Raw genomic sequence first — 22971 nt, forward strand, 5'->3', positions numbered from 1 at the left:
AATTATCCAAAACAGTTGTTATTGTTGTATATATCTATACTTAAAACTATTACTTGTGTAGCTTAATGGGTAAATTATATCTCAATAAAGCTGTTAAAAAATACCCTGGGCAAACAACAACAACAACAACAACAACAACAAAAAACCCTGGGTCCTGATAACTCTAGTGAGCTTTCCTGGTAGACAACATTTCATACATGTCATCATAATTTTTGGTGGATAAATTAGATGAGTCTTGTGTGACTCCAGTGAGAGTGGACTTTAGAACCTTGTATTAATACTTCCATTAGACTTCAAACCATATGCCTTTTCCTTTTATTAATTTTATTTTGTATCCTTTCATTGTAATAAATCATAGCTTTGAGTATTATTATGTGCTTAGTTCAGTGAATCCTCCTAGAGAATTATTGGACTTGGATATTGTCTTAGAGATCCAATATATAAGAAGTCGGGCTTAAAATTTTCTAAATATTGAATAAAATGTATAAAATCCTTTGGCAGTTTCTATTGAATATACTCACCTTTGTTATCAATTTGTTGCACAGAGTGTTGTTCTTCAGTTTCCCTTCTTTGGCTATGTGGAGGTGATAGAAAAATAGGCCTCCAAAAACCTATGAATATATTAAATAGACTCAATTATTTTCCAATTCCTAAAAAGTAAGATTATAGAGGGTAAAACTTTATACTATATGATTCTGAAGTGAAAAAACATTTCTGGTAATACCATTTTTCTTCAAATATATATTTGTAACGGTGATCCAGTTTTCTTGGAGTTTATTAAAACAGTATTGAAAATGAACTTAATGATATTCTAGTATATACTGGTGATATTTTTGCCCCATATAAATATTCAATAGATTCTCAGTTAACTCTAGAAGAATTTGTAGTGAGTTCTTGTCCTAATTAATGAAATACTGGCTATAAAATTGGCTAATAAGCACCCATGGGATGAATATTATCAAAACACAAAAAGTGACAAGTGTTAGTGAGGATGTGGAGAAATTAGACCCTTATGAACTGTGGGTGGGCAGGTAAAATGGTACAGCGATTATAAAAAACAGTATGGCAGTTCCTAAAACAATTAAAATTAGAATTACTTTGAAAGTGAAAGTGAAGTCGCTCAGTCGTCTCTGACTCTTTGCGACCCCATGGACTGTAGCCCACCAGGCTCCTCCATCCATGGGATTCTACAGGCAAGAATACTGGAGTGGGCTGCCATTTAATTACTTTACATACCAAAAATTCTACTTCTGAGTATATACTCAAAAGAATTGAAAACAAAATCTCCAAGATATATTTTTACAACCTTGTTTGGCATTATTCAACTTAGCCAAAATGTGGAAGTTACCCAAATGTCCATCAACAGGTAACAGACAAGCAAATTGTGGTATATCCAACATTCTTTAGCCTTAAAAAGTGAGAAAATTCTGACACATGCAACAATATGGATCAACCCCAAGGACATTATGCTAACTGAAAGAAGCCATGCACAAAAAGACAACTACTGCATTTGAGATTAATATTTATATGAGATACTTCAGTTCAGTCACTCAGTCGTGTCTGACTCTTTGCAACTCCATGAAACGCAGCATGCCAGGCTTCCCTGTCCATCACCAACTCCTGGAGTCCACCCAAAGCCATGCCCATTGAGTCGGTGATGCCATCCAACCATCTCATCCTCTGTCATCCCCTTCTCCTCCTGCCCTCAATCTTTCCCAGCATCAGGGTCTTTGCTGGGATACTTAGACTAGTCAAAATTACAGAGACAATGAGTATGATGGTAGTTAGCAGGGCTTGGGTGAAATGGGGAAAGGGGAAGTTTATTTTTTGATGGGGACAGAGTTTTAGTTTTGTAACTTTTAAATTAATTAAATTCTTAAAGAGACAGGAGTACCAGACCACCTTACATGGCTCCTGAGAAACCTGTATGCAGGTTAAGAAGCAATAGTTAAATCAAACATGGAACAACAAACTGGTTCAAAATTAGGAAAGGAGTATGACAAGACTGTATATTGTTACCCTGTTTATTTAACTTATATGCACAGTACATCATGCAAAATGCTAGACTGGATGAATCAGAAGCAGGAATCAAGAGAGCTGGGAGAAATAGCAACAATTGCTATGATATGGTCAGATATGCAGGTGATACCAATCCAATGGCAGAAAGTGAAGAGGAACTAAAGAGCCTCTCGATGAGGGTGAAAGAGGAGAGTGAAAAAGGATTGAAACTCAACATTCAAAAAACTAAGATCATGGCATCCAGTCCCATTACTTCATGGCAAATAGAAGGTGGAAAAGTGGAAGCGGTGACAGATTTTATTTTCCTGGGCTGCAAAATCACTGTGGATTGTGACTGTAGCCATGAAATTAAAAGACACTTATTCCTTGGAAGCAAACTATGACAGAAAACTAGTCAATCTAATCACAATAGGAAGACAGCCTTGTCTAACTCAATGAAACTAAGCCATGCCCTTGGGGCAAACCAAGATGGGTGGGTCATGGTGGAGAGATCTGACAGAATGTGGTCCACTGGAGAAGGGAACGGTAAACCACTTCAGTATTCTTGCCTTGAGAATGCCATGAACAGTATGAAAAGGCAAAATGATAGGATACTGAAAGAGGAACTCCCCAGGTCAGTAGGTGCCCAATATGCTACTGGAGATAAGTGGAGAAATAACTCCAGAAAGAATGAAGGGATGGAGCCAAAGCAAAAACAATACCCAGCTGTGGAGGTGACTAGTGATAGAAGCAAGGTCCGATGCTGTAAAGAGCAATATTGCATAGGAACCTAGAATGTTAAGTCCATGAATCAAGGCAAATTGGAAGTGGTCAAACAAGAGATGGCAAAAGTGAATGTTGACAATCTAGGAATCAGCGAAATAAAATGGACTGGAATGGGTGAATTTAACTCAGATGACCATTATATCTACTACTGCGGGCAGGAATCCCTCAGAAGAAATGGAGTAGCCATCATGGTCAACAAAAGAGTCCGAAATGCAATATTTGGATGCAATCTCAAAAATGACAGAATGATCTCTGTTCATTTCCAACACAAACCATTCAATATCACAGTAATCCAAGTCTATGCCCCAACCAGTAATGCTGAAGAAGCTGAAAGTGAACAGTTCTATGAAGACCTACAACACCTTTTAGAACTAACACCCAAAAAAGATGTCCTTTTCATTATAGGGGACTGGAATGCAAAAGTAGGAAGTCAAGAAACACCTGGAGTAACAGGCAAATTTGGCCTTGGAATACGGAATGAAGCAGGGCAAAGACTAATAGACTTTTGCCAAGAAAATGCACTGGTCATAGCAAACACCCTCTTCCAACAACACAAGAGAAGACTCTACACATGGATATCACCAGATGGTCAACACTGAAATCAGATTGATTATATTCTTTGCAGCCAAAGATGGAGAAGCTCTATACAGTCAACAAAAACAAGACCAGGAGCTGACTGAGGCTCACACCATGAACTTCTTATTGCCAAATTCAGACTTAAATTGAAGAAAGTAGGGAAAACCACTAGACCATTCAGGTATGACCTAAATCAAATCACTTATGATTCTACAGTGGAAGTGAGAAATAGATTTAAGGGCCTAGATCTGATAGATAGAATGCCTGATGAACTATGGAATGAGGTTCGTGACATTGTACAGAAGACAGGGATCAATACCATCCCCATGGAAAAGAAATGCAAAAAAGCAAAATGGCTGTCTGGGAAGGCCTTACAAATAGCTGTGAAAAGAAGAGAAGCAAAAAGCAAAGGAGAAAAGGAAAGATATAAGCATCTGAATACAGACTTCCAAAGAATAGCAAGAAGAGATAAGAAAGCCTTCCTCAACGATCAATGCAAAGAAATAGAGAAAAACAACATAATGAGAAAGACTATAGATCTCTTCAAGAAAATTAGAGATACTAAGGGAACATTTTATGCAAAGATGGGCTCGATAAAGGACAGACACGGTATGGACCTAACAGAAGAAGAAGATATTAAGAAGAGGTAGCAAGAATACACAGAACTGTACAAAAAAGATCTTGACGACCAAGATAATAACGATGCTGTGATCACTCATCTAGAGCCAGACATTCCTGGAACGTGATGTCAAGAGGGGCTTAGGAATCATCACTAAGAAAAAAGCTAGTGGAGGTGATGGAATTACAATTGAGCTATTTCAAATCCTGAAAGATGATGCTGTGAAAGTGCTGCACTCAATCTGCCAGCAAATTTGGAAAACACAGCAGTGGCCACAGGACTGGAAAAGGTCAGTTTTCATTCCAGTCCCAAAGAAAGGCAATGCCAAAGCTCAAACTACCGCACAATTTCACTCATCTCACATGCTAGTATAGTAATGCTCAAAATTCTCCAAGCCAGACTTCAGCAATATGTGAATCATGAACTTCCTGATGTTTAAGCTAGTTTTAGAAAAGGCAGAGGAAAGTGAAAAGTGAAGTCGCTCAGTCGTGTCCAACTCTTTGCGACCCCATGAGCTGTAGGCTATGAGGCTCCTCTGTCTGTGGGATTTTCCAGGCAGACGAACCAGAGATCAAATTGCCAACATCTGCTGGATCATTGAAAAAGCAAGAGTTCCAGAAAAACATCTATTTCTGCTTTATTGACTATGCCAAAACCTCTGACTGTGTAGATCACAATAAACTGTGGAAAATTCTGAAAGAGATGGGAATACCAGACCACCTGACCTGCCTCTTGAGAAATCTGTCTGTATGTCAGGAAGCAACAGTTAGAACTGGACATGAAACAACAGACTGGTTCCAAATAGGAAAAGGAGGACGTCAAGGCTGTGTATTGTCACCCTGCTTATTTAACTTATATGCAGAGTACATCATGAGAAACGCTGGACTGGAAGAAACACAAGCTGCAATCAAGATTGCTGGGAGAAATATCAATAACCTCTGATATGCAGATGATAACACCCTTATGGCAGAAAGTGAAGAGGAACTCAAAAGCCTCTTGATGAAAGTGAAAGTGGAGAGTGAAAAAGTTGGCTTAAAACTCAACATTCAGAAAATGAAGATCATGGCATCCAGTCCCATCACTTCATGGGAAATAGATGGGGAAACTGTGTCAGACTTTATTTTTTGGGGCTCCAAAATCACAGCAGATGGTGACTGTAGCCATGAAATTAAAAGACGCTTACTCCTTGGGAGGAAAATTATGACCAACCTAGATAGCATATTCAAAAGCATAAACAACCAAGGTCCGTCTAATCAAGGCTATGTTTTTTTTTTTTTTTTTTTTCCAGTGGTCATATATGGATGTTAGAGTTGGACTGTGAAGAAGGCTGAGCACTGAAGAATTGATGCTTTTGAACTGTGGTGTTGGAGAAGATTCTTGAGAGTCCCTTGGACTGCAAGGAGATCCAACCAGTCCATTCTGAAAGAGATCAGCCCTGAGATTTCTTTGGTAGGAATGATGCTGAAGCTCAAACTCCAGTACTTTGGCCACCTCATGCGAAGAGTTGACTCATTGGAAAAGACTCTGATGCTGGGAGGGATGGGGGCAGGAGGAGAGGGGGACGACGGAGTATGAGATGGCTGGATGGCATCACTGATTCAATGGATGTGAGTCTGAGTGAACTCCGGGAGTTGGTGATGGACAGGGAGGCCTGGCGTGCTGCGATTCATGGTGTCGCAAAGAATCGGACATGACTGAGCGACTGAACTGAACTGAACTGAAACTATGACAAGCCTAACAGCATATTAGACTTCCCAGGTGGCACTGGTGGTAAGGAATCCACCTGCCAATGCAGGAGACACAAGGTACATGGGTTCGATTCCTGGGTGGGGAAGATATACTGGAGTAGGAAATGGCAACTCACTCCAGTTTTCTGGCTGGAAAATTCCATGGACAGAGAAGCCTGGTGGGCTACAGTCCACGTGGCCGCAAAGAGTAGGACACAACTGAGCACAGTCAGACAGCATATTAAAAAGCAGAGACATCACTTTACTCACAAAGGTCCATATAGTGAAGCTATGGTTTTTCTAGCAGTCATGTACAGATGTGAGAGCTGAATCATAAAGAAGGCTGAATATGGAAGAAGTGATGCTTTTAAATTGTGGTGCTAGAGAGTCCCTTGGATGGTAAGGAGATCAAATCTGTCAATCCTAAAGGAAATCAGTCCTGAATGCTCATTGGAAGGACTGTTCCTGAAGCTCCTATACTTTGGCCACCTGATGTGAACATCTGACACATTGGGAAAGACCCTGATGTTGGGAAAGATTGAAGGCAAAAGGAGAAGGGGGCAGCAGAGGATAAGATGGTTAGACAGCATCACTGACTCAGTGGACATGAGTTTGAGCAAACTCTGGAAGAGAGTGGAGGACAGAGGAGCCTGGCATGCTACAGTTCATGGCATCACAAAGAGTCAGAAACGACTTAGAGACTGAAAACAACAACACAATTAAAAGTTTTGGAGATTGGTTGCAGAAAATTGTGAAGGCACTTGCTACTGAATTGTACACTTAAAAATTGTAGATACAGTAACTTTTATGTTATGTATATTTTACTACAGTTTTTTTTTTTTTTTAATGCCTAACAATAGGCTATGGAGGAGGATCAAGGACTATGCATTCATGTCAGACATAATGAAGACTGCAGTTCAATGATTCTAAAATGATAATACTTGGTGTAAAAATTTAAAGTGCAACATAAATTCTAAACATCACTATGACTTATTAGCAAAGAAGTTAAGAAAGTGAGTTAATATTATCAGTGAGTTTTGGACTGTTCTCAGGTAATGCATTTTTTAAAAAAGATAAACTAAAGTTTTTGCAACCAGCTGTTCTTTGATTAAGAAAATAAATCATTATAGTTTAGGGTCCACAGTCTCAGGAGCAAATAAACTTAATTCTGGGTCTGGAAGATTTACCAAGGGCTTCCCTGGTGGCTCAGTGGTAAAAGAATTCGACTGCCAGTGTAGGAGTTGTGGGTTTGATCCCTGGGTTTGGAAGATCCCCTGGAGGAGGGCACAGCAACGCACTCTAGTATTCTTACCCAGAGAATCCCATAGAAGTCCTTAGAGTCGCAAAGAGTCAGACACAACTGAAGAGACATAGCATGCACACAAGCTGACTTTTCTCATTTGGGAGTGAACATGAGATGAATAGCACACAGAGACCTTTTTCTTTACCTATGACCTTCATTTTTATTTCTGGGATTTCTTTTTATCACATTTAGCTTATCAGTTTATATTTTCAATATGCAACACCAGAAGATGGGTGAAAGCAGCTAGAAAAATTTTGATTTTATCTACCTGTGGATTAACCAATGCATGTTTTATATTAAGGATCCATAAATTAGATAATTACAGTCCAATATTTGGACTGTAATTTAAACAAATATTTAAAATGCATCACAATCTTAGAGAAATCTGAAAAAGTAATCTATTACTTTCATGTGTAATAATATTCTCATCTCAATTAGATTATAAACTTTATGAAACTATTGGCTGTGGTCAAGATAACATTAGACTAGGATTTTCTATACTGTAGCTTAGCCACTAAATACCTACATGACATTTAGTGAAGTAATCTATTTAAGCCTCAGTTTCTTTGGTTTTTAAGCAAGTACAGTAAGCTATACTGTAATAGCAATCTTGGAAGGAGAGAAGTGAGCAGCAATCTTAAAGAGAGATCTGAGTTCCCTGCCTAGGAACTAAACCTGGGTAACCCAGATGAAAACCAGGAGTCCTCATCACTAGACCACCAGGGGCTAGAGGCTAGAAGCAAAGCGGCCTGGGCTCTTGCCCCTGTTTAAAAGCAAGAAGTTTCAAGGAAGCAAAAACTTTAAAAATAGGTACAAAGTTTATTAGTAGAGACTAAGCACGATGTATGGGAGAGTACACAGGAAAACCGTTTGTTTATCTAATTAAGAAGCAGGGTAGAGATATACATCCATAGAGAAAGGGTATGGGCACACTCTCTAACGAGGAGAAGTGCTGTAAGTCAGAAACCAGGCAGAGACACAGCAGGAGAGGAGTACAGGCATCCTGACTGAGGAGGAGTGCAGTAAGGAGGTAATGTAAATCAGTGATAGAGGACAGTCCTTCCTGGTCTTTGTTTACCTTTGGCCAATTATCTTGTTTCTTTCTACATGCCTGACTGGTCCATGGACCCTTCCCAAGATGCTTGTGCAATTGTTTTGTGAGACGGATTCCACCACAGAGGCCTATGGGTGCATGTCCACAATTACTAAGGGATGGGGTACCCTCCTTTTTTGATCCCCCAGAAGCCTTCCTGTACATGTGAGGACAGAGAAGCCCTCCTTGATCTCAGGAGTGTGCATTTTATCCTCTTGCTTTAGCAGAGCTCAGCTTTTGCCACCAGCTTTGTCCTTGAAGTATCTGAGTGAGAAACAAAGACTCAGTTTTACTATATCTGATAAATACCAGGTGTCTAGCTCAGAGGCTCACTGTGTCCTATCTCATTAGTTCTTTCTAAATTAGAGAACATGAGGTAAGATGAGGGTTGAGATATGAGCAACATAATTAAACTGATTAAGAACTGCAAGGAGATCCAACCAGTCAATCCTAAATGAAATCAGTCCTGAATATTCATTGGAAGGACTGATGTTGAAGCTGAAACTCTAATACTTTGGCCACCTGATACAAAGAACTGACTCATTTGAAAAGACCCTGATGCTGGGAAAGATTGAAGACAGGAGGAGAAGGGGACAATAGGGTGTGAGATGGTTGGATGGCATCACTGACTCTATGGACATGAGCTTGACCAAGCTCCGGGAGATGGTGATGGACAGGGAAGCCTGGAGTGATGCAGTCCATGGGGTCACAAAGAGTTGGACACAACTGAGTGACTGAACTGAACTGAACTGAAGAACTTAGGTTCTGGAGTCAGATAAACCTAGGGTCGAAGTCCAGGGTAAATCACTGGAACACCTTAGCTTCACTTTTCTCAGTGTAAAACTACATATAAGATAGTACATATCTTTAGAGAAGGGAACGGCTACCCACTCCAGTATTCTGGCCTGGAGAATTCCATGGGCAGAGGAACCTGGCAAGCTGAAGTTCATGTGGTCACAAAGAGTTGGACATAACTGAGCAACTAACACTAACATGACTGAGTGATTTTCAGTTTCAGTTTTCACATATCTCTTAGAGCTGAAAGATAGTATGTCTTTAACAGCAAAAACTTGGAAACATGGATGCACAGCCTGATTCATTTATTGTGTTAGCTTAGTTACATAACTTCCTTGTGGCTCAGTTTCTTCATTGGTAAAATAGATATAATACTACTTACTTCCTAGGGTTACTGTGAGGTTTTAAAGAATTAATACACATAAAAGTAGTGAACTAGTATTAATTAATTAGCACTAATGAATTGGTGCTAACAAATTAGTATATGTAAACTGCAGGGAAGGATTCCAGGTGGTGCAGCAGCAAAGAATCTGCCTACCAATGCAGGAGATGCAAGAAATGTGGATTCGATCCTTGGGTTGGGAAGATTCCAATGGAGAAGGAAATGGAAACCCACTCTAGTATTCTTGCTTGGAAAATTCCATGAACAGAGGAGCCTGGTGGGTTATAGTCCACAGGGTTGCAAAGAGGCAAGTGTGATTGAGCACACATGCAAAATGCATGAAATGGTTCCTGGCTGTGAGACATAAAGTTCAGCTATTATCAGTAAAAGGGGATAACAATGGTAAATGGGATTAGAGGTAATAATTCATGTGATTTGTATAGCATGGCAGTTGACACTCTGTATCAGATGCTATTATTATTATTATTTTTTTATTTAATTTAATTTTTTTTTAATTTTTTTTAATTTTAATTTTTTTTTTTTTAATTTCAGGTATACACGTGCTCCCCATCCTGAACCCTCCTCCTCCCCCTCCCCATACCATCCCCTGGGCCGTCCCAGCGCACCAGCCCCAAGCATCCAGCATCGTGCACTGAACCTGGACTGGCATCTCGTTTCATACATGACATTTCACATGTTTCAATGCCATTCTCCCAAATCTTCCCACCCTCTCCCTCTCCCACAGAGTCCATAAGACTGTTCTATACATCAGTGTCTCTTTTGCTGTCTCGTATACAGGGTTAACTAATGGTATTTGAAAGAGTGAAAGCTGCTATATAAATTTAAGGTATTATACATTTATGCATTTATTATAATTTATGTTGAGCATCCTGGAGAAGGAAATGGCAACCCATTCCAGTGTTCTTGCCTGGAAAATCACATGGATGGAGGAGCCTGGTAGGCTACAGTCCACCGGGTCACAAAGAGTCGGAGAAGACTGAGCGACTTCACTTTAGCTTTATGTTGAGCACATCGTAGGCATTTGACTGACAAAATGTTACAAAGTAAACGAATAACAATGCAGTTAAGTCCCTAAGAAGCAGTTATGCTATTTCACTGGACTTTTATCAGATGATGATAAAAATGCTAAAAACTGAAGCTGGATAACAAATGTTCATCTTTATACCCTCCATGGTGATTAATGCAACTATTATAAGATAGCTAGGGGCTTCCTAGGTGACTCAGTGGTAAAGAATCCACCTGCCATGCAGGAGATGTGGGTTTTATCCCTGGATCAGGAAGATACCCTGGAGGAGGAAATGACAACCCACTCCAGTATTCTTGTTTGGAAAATTGCATGGACAGGGTGGTCCTAAGATGGTGGAGAAATAGGATGGGGAGACCACCTTCTTCCCTACAAATTCACTGAAAGATCATTTGAATGATGAGCAAATTCCACAAAACAGCTTCTGAACGCTGGCAGAGGACACCAGGCACCCAGAAAGGCAGCCCATTCTCTTTGAAAGGAGATAGAACAAAATATAAAAGATAAAAAAAGAGACAAAAGAGTTAAGGACGGATACCTGTCCTGGGGAGGGAGTCGTGAAGGAGGAGATGTTTCCAAATACCAGGAAAACCACTCACTGGTGGGTCTGTGGGCAGTTTTGGAATCTCAGAGGGCAACATATCCAGGAGGAAACAAACAAAAACCCACAGATTACATGCCTAACTGGAACTACCAGTGGAGAAATAGCCCAGATGCTCACATCTGCCAGTAGCGAGCGGGGGTTGAACAGATAGGCACAGGCTGCATGTTTAGGACAAGGACCGGACATGAATGCCCTGAGGACGATCTTAGGGAGCTAACGTGAGATAGCAACCCAAACTGTGGGATAGCCCGAGAAAGAGAGGAAAATAAAAGTGGGAGAGAGAGAGGAAGTTCCCGTGTAAAGCTCCAAGGCACAGCCTGGCCTGATCACAGAACAAAGGATTCAGTGAATATCAGAGGAGAGTTAGCAGGCTGCAGACTGGCCCCTCCCCATGCTGGAGGTAGAGAGGCAGGTAGGTGACAGCCAAAGCCGGAAGGCTAGGGGCAATCTCAGCCCCAGAGACGGCATCCTCCACCAAACTGTGAGCAGGCTTCCAGTTGCTAACCAAGTCTTCCTGGGATCCTGAACGGTTGACATCTGCCAGAACGGTCGCAGTCAGAGATCAGCTCCCCAGAGGAGACACATGGGACACCTGAGACAGCACTCTATCTGTGCACCCAGGAAACCGAGGGGATAGGACCGGGGAGGTGATAAGATGCACTGCACACCTGATTGCCAAGTACCTGGTCGCCTGAGCTGCTCAGACCTGGGAAGGGCACAAAACGCAGGCACAACTGAAGCTGTGCCTTTGTGGAGTACCCAAAAACCTGAACGAGAGTGGCTTAGACCTGGGAAGTGCATGCAACCTAGGGCCCACTTTACATAGTTCCCCTGCAGAGCAACCTGGAGCCTGAGCAGTGTAGACTGGGAAAGTACACACAGTGTGAGTGGGGGCAAACCCAGAGTGGCCCAGGCACTGTGAGCACTCTGCACACATACAAGTGATATTTGTTTGTAGGGTTCCTCCCTCCCCACAGCACAACTGAACAAGTGAGGCTAAATAAGTGACCACCTTTGCCCCCTTGTGTCAGGGCGGAAATTAGACACTGAAGAGACATGCAAACAGAAGGCAAAATGAATAAACAAGAGGGAACTGCTTTGGAAGTGACAGGTGCAAAAGATTAAAACCCTATAGTTAGCCCTGACTACATTGGAAGGGGCCTGTAGACCTTGAGAAGTATAAGCTGGAACAAGGAACTATCTGCAACTGAACTGACCCTCAGCAACTCCAGAGAAACTCCTAGATATATTTTACTATTATCATTTTCTAATTTTGTTTTATTTTTAAATAAAATTATTTTATTTTTATTACTTTATTACTCCTTTAATTTTCATTTTTATAACCTACAATTATCTTGCAAAAGAACCCTATTTTTAAAGGAAACTTCATATATATATTTTTATAATTTTTGTGATTTTGTTGTTTTTTTTAATATTGTGTTTTTGAGAGTCTAAACTCCACTCTAGATTTTTAACCTTTGCTTTTTGATATTTGTTATCAATTTTGTACATTTAAGAATGCAATCTTCAGTACCCATTTGCACTTTGGAGTGTGATTACTGGCTAGGTTACTCTCTTCCCCTATACTCTCCTTCTTCTCGCCCAAGTCACCTCTTATCTCTACCCTCCTTCTTCTCTTCTCTACCGAACTCTGTGAATCTCTTTGGGTTTTCTGGGCTATGGAGAACACTTAGGGAACTCATTAATGGCTAGATCTGTCTCTTTCCTTTTGACTCCTTCCTCACTTCCTGGTTACCTCTATCTCCTTCCTCTTTCTTTTCTTTTCCATGTAACTCTGTGAACCTCTCTGGATGTTCCAGACTGTGGAGAGCACATAGGGAATTGATTACTGGCTCAATTGCTCTTTCTCCTTTTGATTTCCCCTCTTCTCCTCCTGTTCACCTCTATCTCCTTCCTCTGTTGTCTCTTCTCCCTGTAACTCTGTAAACCTCTCTGGGTGTCCCTCACTGTGGAGAATCTTTTCCCCATGAACCTAGATGTTTTATCACGGGTGCTATATGGATGTAGAAGTCTGGAGGCTACTGTAAGAATAAGACTGAAAGGCAGAGGCAGGAGGCTTAAATCCAAAACTTGAGACCACCAAAAAACTCCTGACTCCAGGAATAGTAATTGACAAGAGTTCATTCAAAAGCCTCCATACCTACACTGAAAACAAGCACTACCCAAGAGCCAACAAGTTCCAGATCAAGACATACCACACTAATTCTCCAACAACGCAGGAACATAACCCTGAGCATTAGAATACAGGCGGCCAAAAGTCACAGGAAACCCACAGACACCTCAAAACTCACTACTGGATACTTTATTGAACCCGAGAGAGAAGAGATCCAGCTCCACCCACCATAACACCAATAAAAGATTCCCTAACCAGGCAACATCGACAAGCTGCTCATCCAACTCAACCCACATGGAGGAACCTCCACAATAAAGAGAAAACACAAACTTCCAGCATACAGAAAGGCCACCCCAAACACAGCAATCTAAACAAGATGAAAAGGCAGATAATATTCAGCAGGTAAAGGAACGTGATAAATGCCCACAAAAAAAAAAAAAAAAAAAAAAGGTGAGGAGATAGGGAGTTTACCTAAAAATAATTCAGAATAATTGTAGTAAAAATGATTCAAAATCTTGAAAACAAAATGGAGTTACAGATAAACAGTCTGGAGACAAGGATTGAAAAGATGCAAGAAATGTTTATCAAGGATCTAGAAAAAAGAAAGAAGAGTCAATCAATAATGAATAATGCAAGGACGGAGATCAAAAACCCTTTGGAGGGAAGCAACAGTAGAATAACTGAGGCAGAAGACAGGATAAGTGAGGTGGAAATAGAATGGTGAAAATAAATGAAGCAGAGAGGGAAAAAGAAAAAAAAATAATTGAAAAAAAAATGATGACAATCTCAGAGACCTCTGGGACCATTTCAAATGCCCCAGCATTCTAATCATAGGAGTCCCAGAAGAAGAAGACAAAAATAAAGGCCATGAGAAAATACTTGAGAAGATAACAGCTGAAAACTTCCCTAATTTGGGGAAGGAAATAGTCACCCAAGTCCAAGAAACCCAGAGAGTCCCAAACAGGATAAAACCAAGGTGAAACACCCCAAGATACATATTAATCAAATTAATGAAGATCAAACACAATGAACAAATATTACAAGCAGCAAGGGAAAAACAACAGACAATACACAAGGGGATTCCCATAAGGATAACAGCTGATCTTTCAATAGAAACTCTTCAGGCCAGAAAGGAATGGCAGGACATACTTAAAGTAATGAAAGAGAAAAACCTACAACCCAGATTACTGTACCCAGCAAGGATCTCATTCAACTATGAAGGAGAATCAGAAACTTTACAAACAAGCAAAATCTGAGAGAATTCAGCACCACCAAAACAGCTCTTCAACAAATGCTAAAGGATCTTCTCTAGACAAGAAACACAGAAAAGGCTTGTCAATGGCAAGTCATTGGCAAAGTCAATGGCAACGGGATCATACTTATCAATAATTACCTTAAAGGTAAATGTGTTAAATGCCCCAACCAAAAGACAAAGACTGGCTGAATGGATAAAAAAAAAAAAAAAAGGCCACTATATATGCTGTCTACAAGAGACCTACCTCAACACAAGGGACATTTACAGACTGAAAGTGAAGGGCTGAAAAAAGATTTCAAGCAAATGAAGACCAAAAGAAAGTAGAAATAGCAATACTCATATCAGATAAAATAGACTTTTGAAATAAAGGCTGTGAAAAGAGACAAAGGACACTGCATCATGATCAAAGGATCAATCCATGAAGAAGATATAACAATTATAAATATATATGCACCCAACATAGGAGCATAACACTATGTAAGGCAAATGCTAACTAGTATAAAAGGGGAAATTAACAGTAACACAATAATACTGGGAGATTTTAACACCCCACTCACACCTATGGATAGATCAACTAAACAGAAAATTAGCAAGGAAACACAACTTTAAATTACAAATCTAATGGACCAGTTAGACCTAATTGATATCTACAGGACATTTCACCCCAAAACAATGAGTTTCACATTTTTATCAAGTACACATGGAACCTTGTCCAGGATAGATCACATCCTGGAGCATAAATCTAGCTTTGGTAAATTCAAAAAAAGTTGAAATCATTCCAAGCATCTTTTCTGATCACAATACAGTAAGATTAGATGTCAACTACAGGAAAACAAACAAACAAACATAAAAATAGAAACATATGGAGGCTAAAAAACACACTTCTGAGTAACCCACAAATCACAGAATAAGTCAAAAAGAAATAAAAATATGCATAGAACCGAATAAAAAATAAGTACAACAACCCAAACCTATGGGATTCAGTAAAAGCAGTTCTAAGGGGAAGGTTCATAGCAATACAAGCTTATCTCAAAAAACAAGAGAAAAATAAAATAAACAACCTAACTACACCTAAAGGAAGTAGCAAAAGAAGAAATGAAGAACCCCAGGGTTAGTAGAAGGAAAGAAATTATAAAAATTAGAGCAGAAATTAATGGAAAAAAAAACAAAAAACAAAGGAGAATAGCAAAAATCAACAAAGCCAAAAGCTGGTTCTTTGAGAAGATAAGTAAAATAGACGAACCATTGGCCAGACTCGTCGAGAAAAAGAGGGAGAAGAATCAAATCAACAAAATTAGAAATGAAAATGGAGAAATCACAACAGACAACACAGAAATACAAAGGATCATAAGAGACTACTATCAGCAATTATATGTCAATAAAATGGACAACTAGGAAGAAATGGACAAATTCTTAGAAAAGCATAACTTTCCAAACCTGAACCAGGAAGAAATAGAAAATCTTAACAGAGCCATCACAAGTATGGAAATTGAAACTGTAATCAGAAATCTTCAAGCAAACAAAAGCCCAGAACAGCCGGCTTCACAGCTGAATTGTACCAAAAATTTAGAGAAGAGCTAACACCTATCTGACTCAAACCCTTCCAGAAAATTGCAGAGGAAGGTAAACTTGCAAACTCATTCTATGAGGCCACCATCACCCTAATACCAAAACGTGACAAACATGCCACAAAAAAAGAAAACTACATGCCAATATTACTGATGTACATAGATCCAATAATCCTTAACAAAATTCTAGCAAACAGAATCCAACAACATATTAAAAACGTCATACTTCATGACCAAGTGGGCTTTATCAGAGTAATGCAAGCATTTTTCAATATTCACAAATCAATCATTGTGATACACCATATTAATAAATTGAAAAATAAAAACTACATGATTATCTCAGTAGATGCAGAGAAAGACTTTGACAAAATTCAACATCCATTTATGATAAAAACCCTCCAGAAAGCAGGCAGAGAAGGAACATACTTCATCATAATACATGCCATAGATGATAAATCTCCAGCAAACATTATCCTCAATGGTGACAAATTGAAAGCAGTTCCCCTAAAGTCAGGAACAATACAAGGGTACCCACTCTCACCACTACTATTCAACATATTTTGGAAGTTTTAGCCACAGCAATCAGAGAAGAAAAAGACATAAAAGGAATCCAGATTGGAAAAGAAGAAGTAAAACTCACTGTTTGCAGATGACATGATCCTCTACTTAGAAAACCCCAAAGACTCCAGCAGAAAATTACTAGAGCTAATCAATGAGTAAGTAAAATTGCAGGATATAAAATTAACACAGAGGAATCCCTTGCATTCCTATACACTAACAATGAGAAAACAGAAAGAGAAATTAAGGAAACAATTCCGTTCACCATTGCAAAGAAAAGAATAAAATACTGAGGAATAAATCTACCTAAAGAAACAAAAGACCTATATATAGAAAAATATAAAACACTGATGAAAGAAATCAAAGAGGACACTAACATATGGAGAAATATACTATGTTCTTGCATCAGAATAATAAGTATAGTGAAAATGAGTACACTACCCAAAGCAATCTACAGATTCAATGCAATCCCTATCAAGCTACCAATGGTATTTTTCAGAGAAGTAGAGCAAATAATTTCACAATCTTTATGGAAATGTAAAAAAATATCTCTACTAGCCAAAGCAATCTTGAGAAAGAAGAATGAAACTGGAGGAATCGACCTGCCCGACTTCAGACTATACTACAAAGCTATAGGCATCAAGACAGTATGGTACTGGCACAAAGACAGAAATATAGATCAGTGGAACAAAGTAACTCCAGAGATAAATCCATGCACCTATGGACACCTTATCTTTGACAAAGGAGGCGAGAATATACAATGAATAAAAGACTATCTCTATCACAAGTGGCTCTGGGAAAACTGGTCAACCACTTGTAAAGGAATGCAACTAGAACACTTTCTAACACCATACATAATAATCAACTCAACATGGATTAAAGATCTAAACGTAAGACCAGAAACTATAAAACTCCTAGAGGAAAACATAGGCAAAACACTGCCCGACATAAATCATAGCAGGATCCTCTATGACCCACCTCCCAGAGTAATGGAAATACAAGCAAAAATAAACAAATGGGATATAATTAAACCTAAAAGCTTTTGCACAGCAAAGGAAACTATAAGCATGGTGAAAAGGTAGCATTCAGAATGGGAGGTAATAGCAAACGAAGGAACTGACAAAGAATTTATCTCCAAATTATACAAGCAGCTCCTATAGCTCAATTCCAGAAAAAATAAATGACACAATCAAAAAATGGTCCAAAGAACTAAGCAGATGTTTCTCCAAAGAAGACATACAGATGGATAACAAACACATGAATAGATGCTCAACATCATTCATTATCAGAACAATGAAAATCAAAAGCACAATGAAGTACCATCTCACGCCCGTCAGAATGGCTGCTATCCAAAAGTCTACAAGGAATAAATGCTGGAGAGGGTTTGGAGAAAAGGGAACCCTCTTAAACTGTTGGTGGGAATGCAAATTAGTACAGCCACTGTGGAGAACAGTGTGTAGATTCCTTAAAAAACTGGAACTAGAACTACCATATGACCCAGCAATCCTGCTGCTGGGCATATACACCGAGGAAACCAGAATTGAAGGAGACACATGTAACCCAATGTTCATAGTTCCACTGTTTACAATAGCCAGGACATGAAAGCAACCTAGATGTCCATCGGCAGATGAATGGATAAGAAAGCTGTGGTACATATACACAATTAAATATTATTCAGCTATTAAAAAGAATGCATTTGAATCAGTTCTGATGAGGTGGATGAAACTGGAGCCTATTATACAGAGTGAAGTAAATCAGAAAGAAAAACACCAATACAGTATATTAAGGCATATACACGGAATTAAAAAAAAAAAAATGTAATGATGACCCTACATGAAAGACAGCAAAAGAGACACAGGTTTAGCGAACAGACTTTTGGACTCTGTGGGAGAAGATGAGGGTGGGTTTATTTGAGAGAATAGCATTGAAACATTTATATTACCATATGTAAAATCTATCACCAGTCCAGTTTTAATGGATGAGAAAGGGCACTCAGGGGCGGTGCACTGGGACGACTCTGAGGGATGGGATGGGGAGGGACATAGGAGGGGGTTTCAGGATGGGGTACACATGTACACCCATGGCTGATTCATGTCCATGTATGGCAAAAACCACTACCCAGATGATCACGATGGTGTGATTACTGACCTAGAGCCAGACATCCTGGAATGTGAAGTCAAGTGGGCCTTAAAAAGCATCACTACGAACAAAGCTAGTGGAGGTGACAGATTCCAGTTGAGCTATTCCAAATCCTGAAAGATGATGCTGTGAAAGTGCTGCACTCAATATGCCAGCAAATTTGGAAAACTCAGCAGTGGCCACAGGACTGGAAAAGGTCCGTTTTCATTCCAGTCCCAAAGAAAGGCAATGCCAAAGAATGCTCAAACTACTGCACAAGTGCACTCATCTCACACGCTAGTAAAGTAATGCTCAAAATTCTCCAAGCCAGACTTCAGCAATATGTGAACGATGAACTTCCTGATGTTCAAGCTGGTTTTAGAAAAGGCAGAGGAACCAGAGATCAAATTCCCAACATCTGCTGGGTCATGGAAAAAGCAAGAGAGTTCCAGAAAAACATCTATTTCTGCTTTAATGACTATGCCAAAGCCTTTGACTGTGTGGATCACAATAAACTGTGGAAAATTCAGGAAGAGATGGGAATACCAGACCACTTGATCTGCCTCTTGAGAAATTTGTATGCAGGTCAGGAAGCAACAGTTAGAACTGGACATGGAACAACAGGTTGGTTCCAAATAGGAAAAGGAGTACGTCAAGGCTGTATATTGTCACCCTGTTTATTTAACTTCTATGCAGAGTACATCATGAGAAACGCTGGACTGGAAGAAATACAAGCTGGAATCAAGATTGCTGGGAGAAATATCAATCACCTCAGATATGCAGATGACAGCACCCTTATGGCAGAAAGTGAAGAGGAACTAAAAAGCCTCTTGATGAAGGTGTAAGTAGAGAGTGAAAAAGTTGGCTTAAAGCTCAACATTCAGAAAACGAAGATCATGGCATCTGGTCCCACCACTTCATGGGAAATAGATGGGGAAACAGTGGAAACAGTGTCAGACTTTATTTTTCTGGGCTCCAAAATCACTGCAGATGGTGACTGTAGCCATGAAATTAAAAGACGCTTACTCCTTGGAAGGAAAGTTATGACCAACCTAGATAGCATATTGAAAAGCAGAGACATTACTTTGCCAACAAAGGTTCGTCTAGTCAAGGCTATGGTTTTTCCTGTGGTCATGTATGGATGTGAAAGTTGGACTGTGAAGAAGGCTGAGCACCGAAGAATTGATGCTTTTGAACTGTGGTGTTGGAGAAGACTCTTGAGTATCCCTTGGACTGCAAGGAGATCCAACCAGTCCATTCTAAAGGAGATCAGCCCTGGGCTTTCTTTGGAAGGAATGATGCTAAAGCTGAAGCTCCAGTACTTTGGCCACCTCATGTGAAGAGTTGACTCATTGGAAAAGACTCTGATGCTGGGAGGGATTGGGGGCAAGAGGAGAAGGGGACGACAGAGGATGAGATGGTTGGATGGCATCACTGACTCTATGGACATGAGTCTGAGTGAACTCCAGGAGTTGGTGATGGACAGGGAGGCCTGGCGTGCTGTGATTCATGGGGTCGCAAAGAGTCGGACACGACTGAGCAACTGATCTGATCTGATCTGATATTCTAAAGTAATTAGCCTCCAATTAAAATAAATTAATTAATTTAAAAAATGTCATGGACATAGGAGCCTGGCAGGCTATAGTTCATGGAGTCACAAAGAGTGAGACATGACTGAACAACTTAACACACATACACACACACACAGAATGGATAGCTAATGTTACTTCAGTAGAACAGAATGGTATGGGGTTAGGAGAGAATTAACTTAGTGTTACTAAATTCGAGTCCAGTGGAAAGAAACTTTTCAAAGAATTTGCCACCTTTCCTCATAAAAGGTAGCATGCCTTTCTCACCCATCCTACCAATACACTGTTTAATAAGAGAAAATCAGAATTTTTCTCACATTAGTTAATTCTTCCCAATAGATTTGCTTTTTAAACTAGAAATCAGAGTTTTCCTCAGAGAATATAAATGATCCAATGAGCAGTTTCCTCTCATTGTTGAAAGAAAATATTGCAGTTATTTCAGCTGAATTAATGTCCTGAAGATAAATATGCCTGTCTGACAAGAAGGGAAACCTCTGGATAATATTTTGTGTTAGCAAATTCCCCAAAACATATACTGTATTTTTAATTGGATCCAATAGCCTACCCTACTGAAAAGAATATGACATGGAAAAATCAATTTTATATAGGAAAAATGTTAAGACCTGTGGGAAAATAGCATATTAAAATAGGAAATATCTGGTCTGGAGGAAGTCAAGATGGTAGAGGAGTAGCAGGACATGGAGTTTATCTCACCTGACAAATCCATCAAGAATACATTTACACATGGGACAGTTCTCACAGAGCACTGAATGAACACTAGTAGAAAACACTGAACACCTAAAAAGACAATAAAAATCCCCTAGATAAATGCGTAAGATGAAAGAAAGAAGGGAAAAGGAAGAGGAGAGGAAGAAGGACAGGACCTGCATCACTGGCAGGGAAGTTAAAGGAGAGGAGTGGTTCCTGAATCCAAGGAAGTTCCCTCCCTGGTGGGGAAGATTGATTAGGAGAGAAGGGGAGCTTCAGGGGCTACTGGAGGACAGAGACCTATGCAGATCGACTATGTCCCAACCTGAAACATGTGTCCACTAGTGAGCATAAGGGGCTGGGTATTGTAACATGATGTTTGGAAAGCAAACTAGGGGAGAGGACTGCTGTTGGTTGCAAGGAGACAGTGTAAGGGGACAGAAGTGAGAAAACCTGTAACTGGGAGAGCTTCTGGAGGAAACCCAGTCTGCCAGAGAAGTAAAGCTGCCCCTGCCTTCCTGGGCACTAGGAAAGGCTGCAGACGGGGCTGGCCCTCTCGAGCCTATGGCAGCCAGCTTCCCCACATGCACCACTGCCATCAAGGCCAGTTCTTCTGTACCTGTGGCCAGGCACTAGGAAGGGTTTCCACTGAAGCCTGCTCTACCACACCAGCCGGCTCCCCTACATGCCCCATCATTGCCAGGGCCAGCTCTCCTGGGTCCAGGGCCAGACACTAGGAAAGGCCCCTACTGGGTGCCTGATCTCTTGCACCCATGAATAATGGCTACTCCATGTACCCTGTCCTCATTGGGGATCCTGTGACCCTGAATGGCATGACCTCTGTGCCCCCTCCTTGCCAGGACAGACTCGTGTGCTCCAGGGTAGCCTCTGGAGTAAACATCTTTAGGTGGACCACACGCAGAGGTTGGGCTTTGGGGCCATGCAACTAAGGAAGACTGAAATTTCTCACAGTTATACAAACTACAAACTGATGTCTCTGCAACTGACTTTGTAAACTCAGTGCCTATAGAACATCTTAATGGATAATGAGCGGTCCCACAGCCGAGAGAGGTCTAGCTTTAACAGCTATAGACTTTGTGGAGACATAAATGTGGGGGTTGTGCCAAGCTAGAGCATGAACTGGCACAATAGCATCCACGGTAGGTTCTGATCCATGACAACAGCAATCTTGGCACCTGACTTCAGTAGATCTATGTTCGTGGCCTGGCGAAAACAACATCTGAGAGACTGCTGTTGTTGTTCAGTTGCTTAGTCATGTCTGTCTTGTTCAACCCCATGGACTGCAGCACGCCAGGCTTCCCTGTCCATCACTATCTCCCGGTGCTTGCTCAAACTCATGTCCATCAAGTCAGTAATGCCACCCAACCATCTCACCCCGTGTTGTCCCCTTCTCCTCCTGCCTTCAATCTTTCCCAGAATCAGGGTCTTTATCAATGAGTCAGGTCTTTACCCATGAGTAGGCTCTTTGCATCAGGTGGCCAAAGTATTAGAGTTTCAGCTTCAACATCAGTCCTTCCAATGAATATTCAGGACTGATTTCCTTTAGGATTCACTAATTTGATCTCTTTGCAGTCCCAGGGACTCTCAAGAGTCTTCTCTAACACCACAATTCAAAAGCATCAATTCTTCAGTGCTCAGCTTTCTTTATGGTCCAACTCTCACATTCATACATGACTACTGGAAAAACCATAGCTTTGACTATACAGATCTTTGTTGGCAAAGTAATGTCTCTGCTTTTTAATATGCTGTCTAGGTTGGTCATAGCTTTTCTTCCAAGGAGCAAGTGTCTTTTTAATTTCATGGCTGCAGTCACCATCTGCAGTGATTTTGGAGCCCAAGAAAATAAAGTTTCTCACTGTTTCCACTGTCTCTTCATCTATTTGTTATGAGGTGATGGGACCGGATTTCATGATACTAGTTTTCTGAATGTTGAGGTTTACTTTCATCTTCACTAAGAGGTTCTTCAGTTTCTCTTCACTTCTGCCATAAGGGTGGTGTCATCTGCATATCTGAGGTTACTGATATTTCTCCCAGCAATCTTGATTCCAGTTTGTGCTTCATTCATCCCAACACTTTGCATGAGGTACTCTGC

The 22971-nt window shown here is 40.3% G+C and overlaps 1 protein-coding gene across 2 annotated transcripts in view; it reads right to left on the reverse strand.

Moving 5' to 3' along the window:
• The window catches only part of LOC106701126 (uncharacterized), a 466625-nt gene that overhangs the window by 16975 nt on the left and 426679 nt on the right, over positions 1 to 22971 (reverse strand). For both annotated transcript variants that reach the window (XM_070365414.1, XM_070365413.1), the window contains exon 14: positions 522 to 611. In XM_070365414.1, coding sequence (XP_070221515.1) covers positions 522 to 611 — 90 coding nt within the window. The remainder of the gene's footprint in view (positions 1 to 521; positions 612 to 22971) is intronic.

Source organism: Bos mutus, chromosome X, assembly GCF_027580195.1.
Source record: "Bos mutus isolate GX-2022 chromosome X, NWIPB_WYAK_1.1, whole genome shotgun sequence".
NCBI classification, from domain to species: domain Eukaryota; kingdom Metazoa; phylum Chordata; class Mammalia; order Artiodactyla; family Bovidae; genus Bos; species Bos mutus.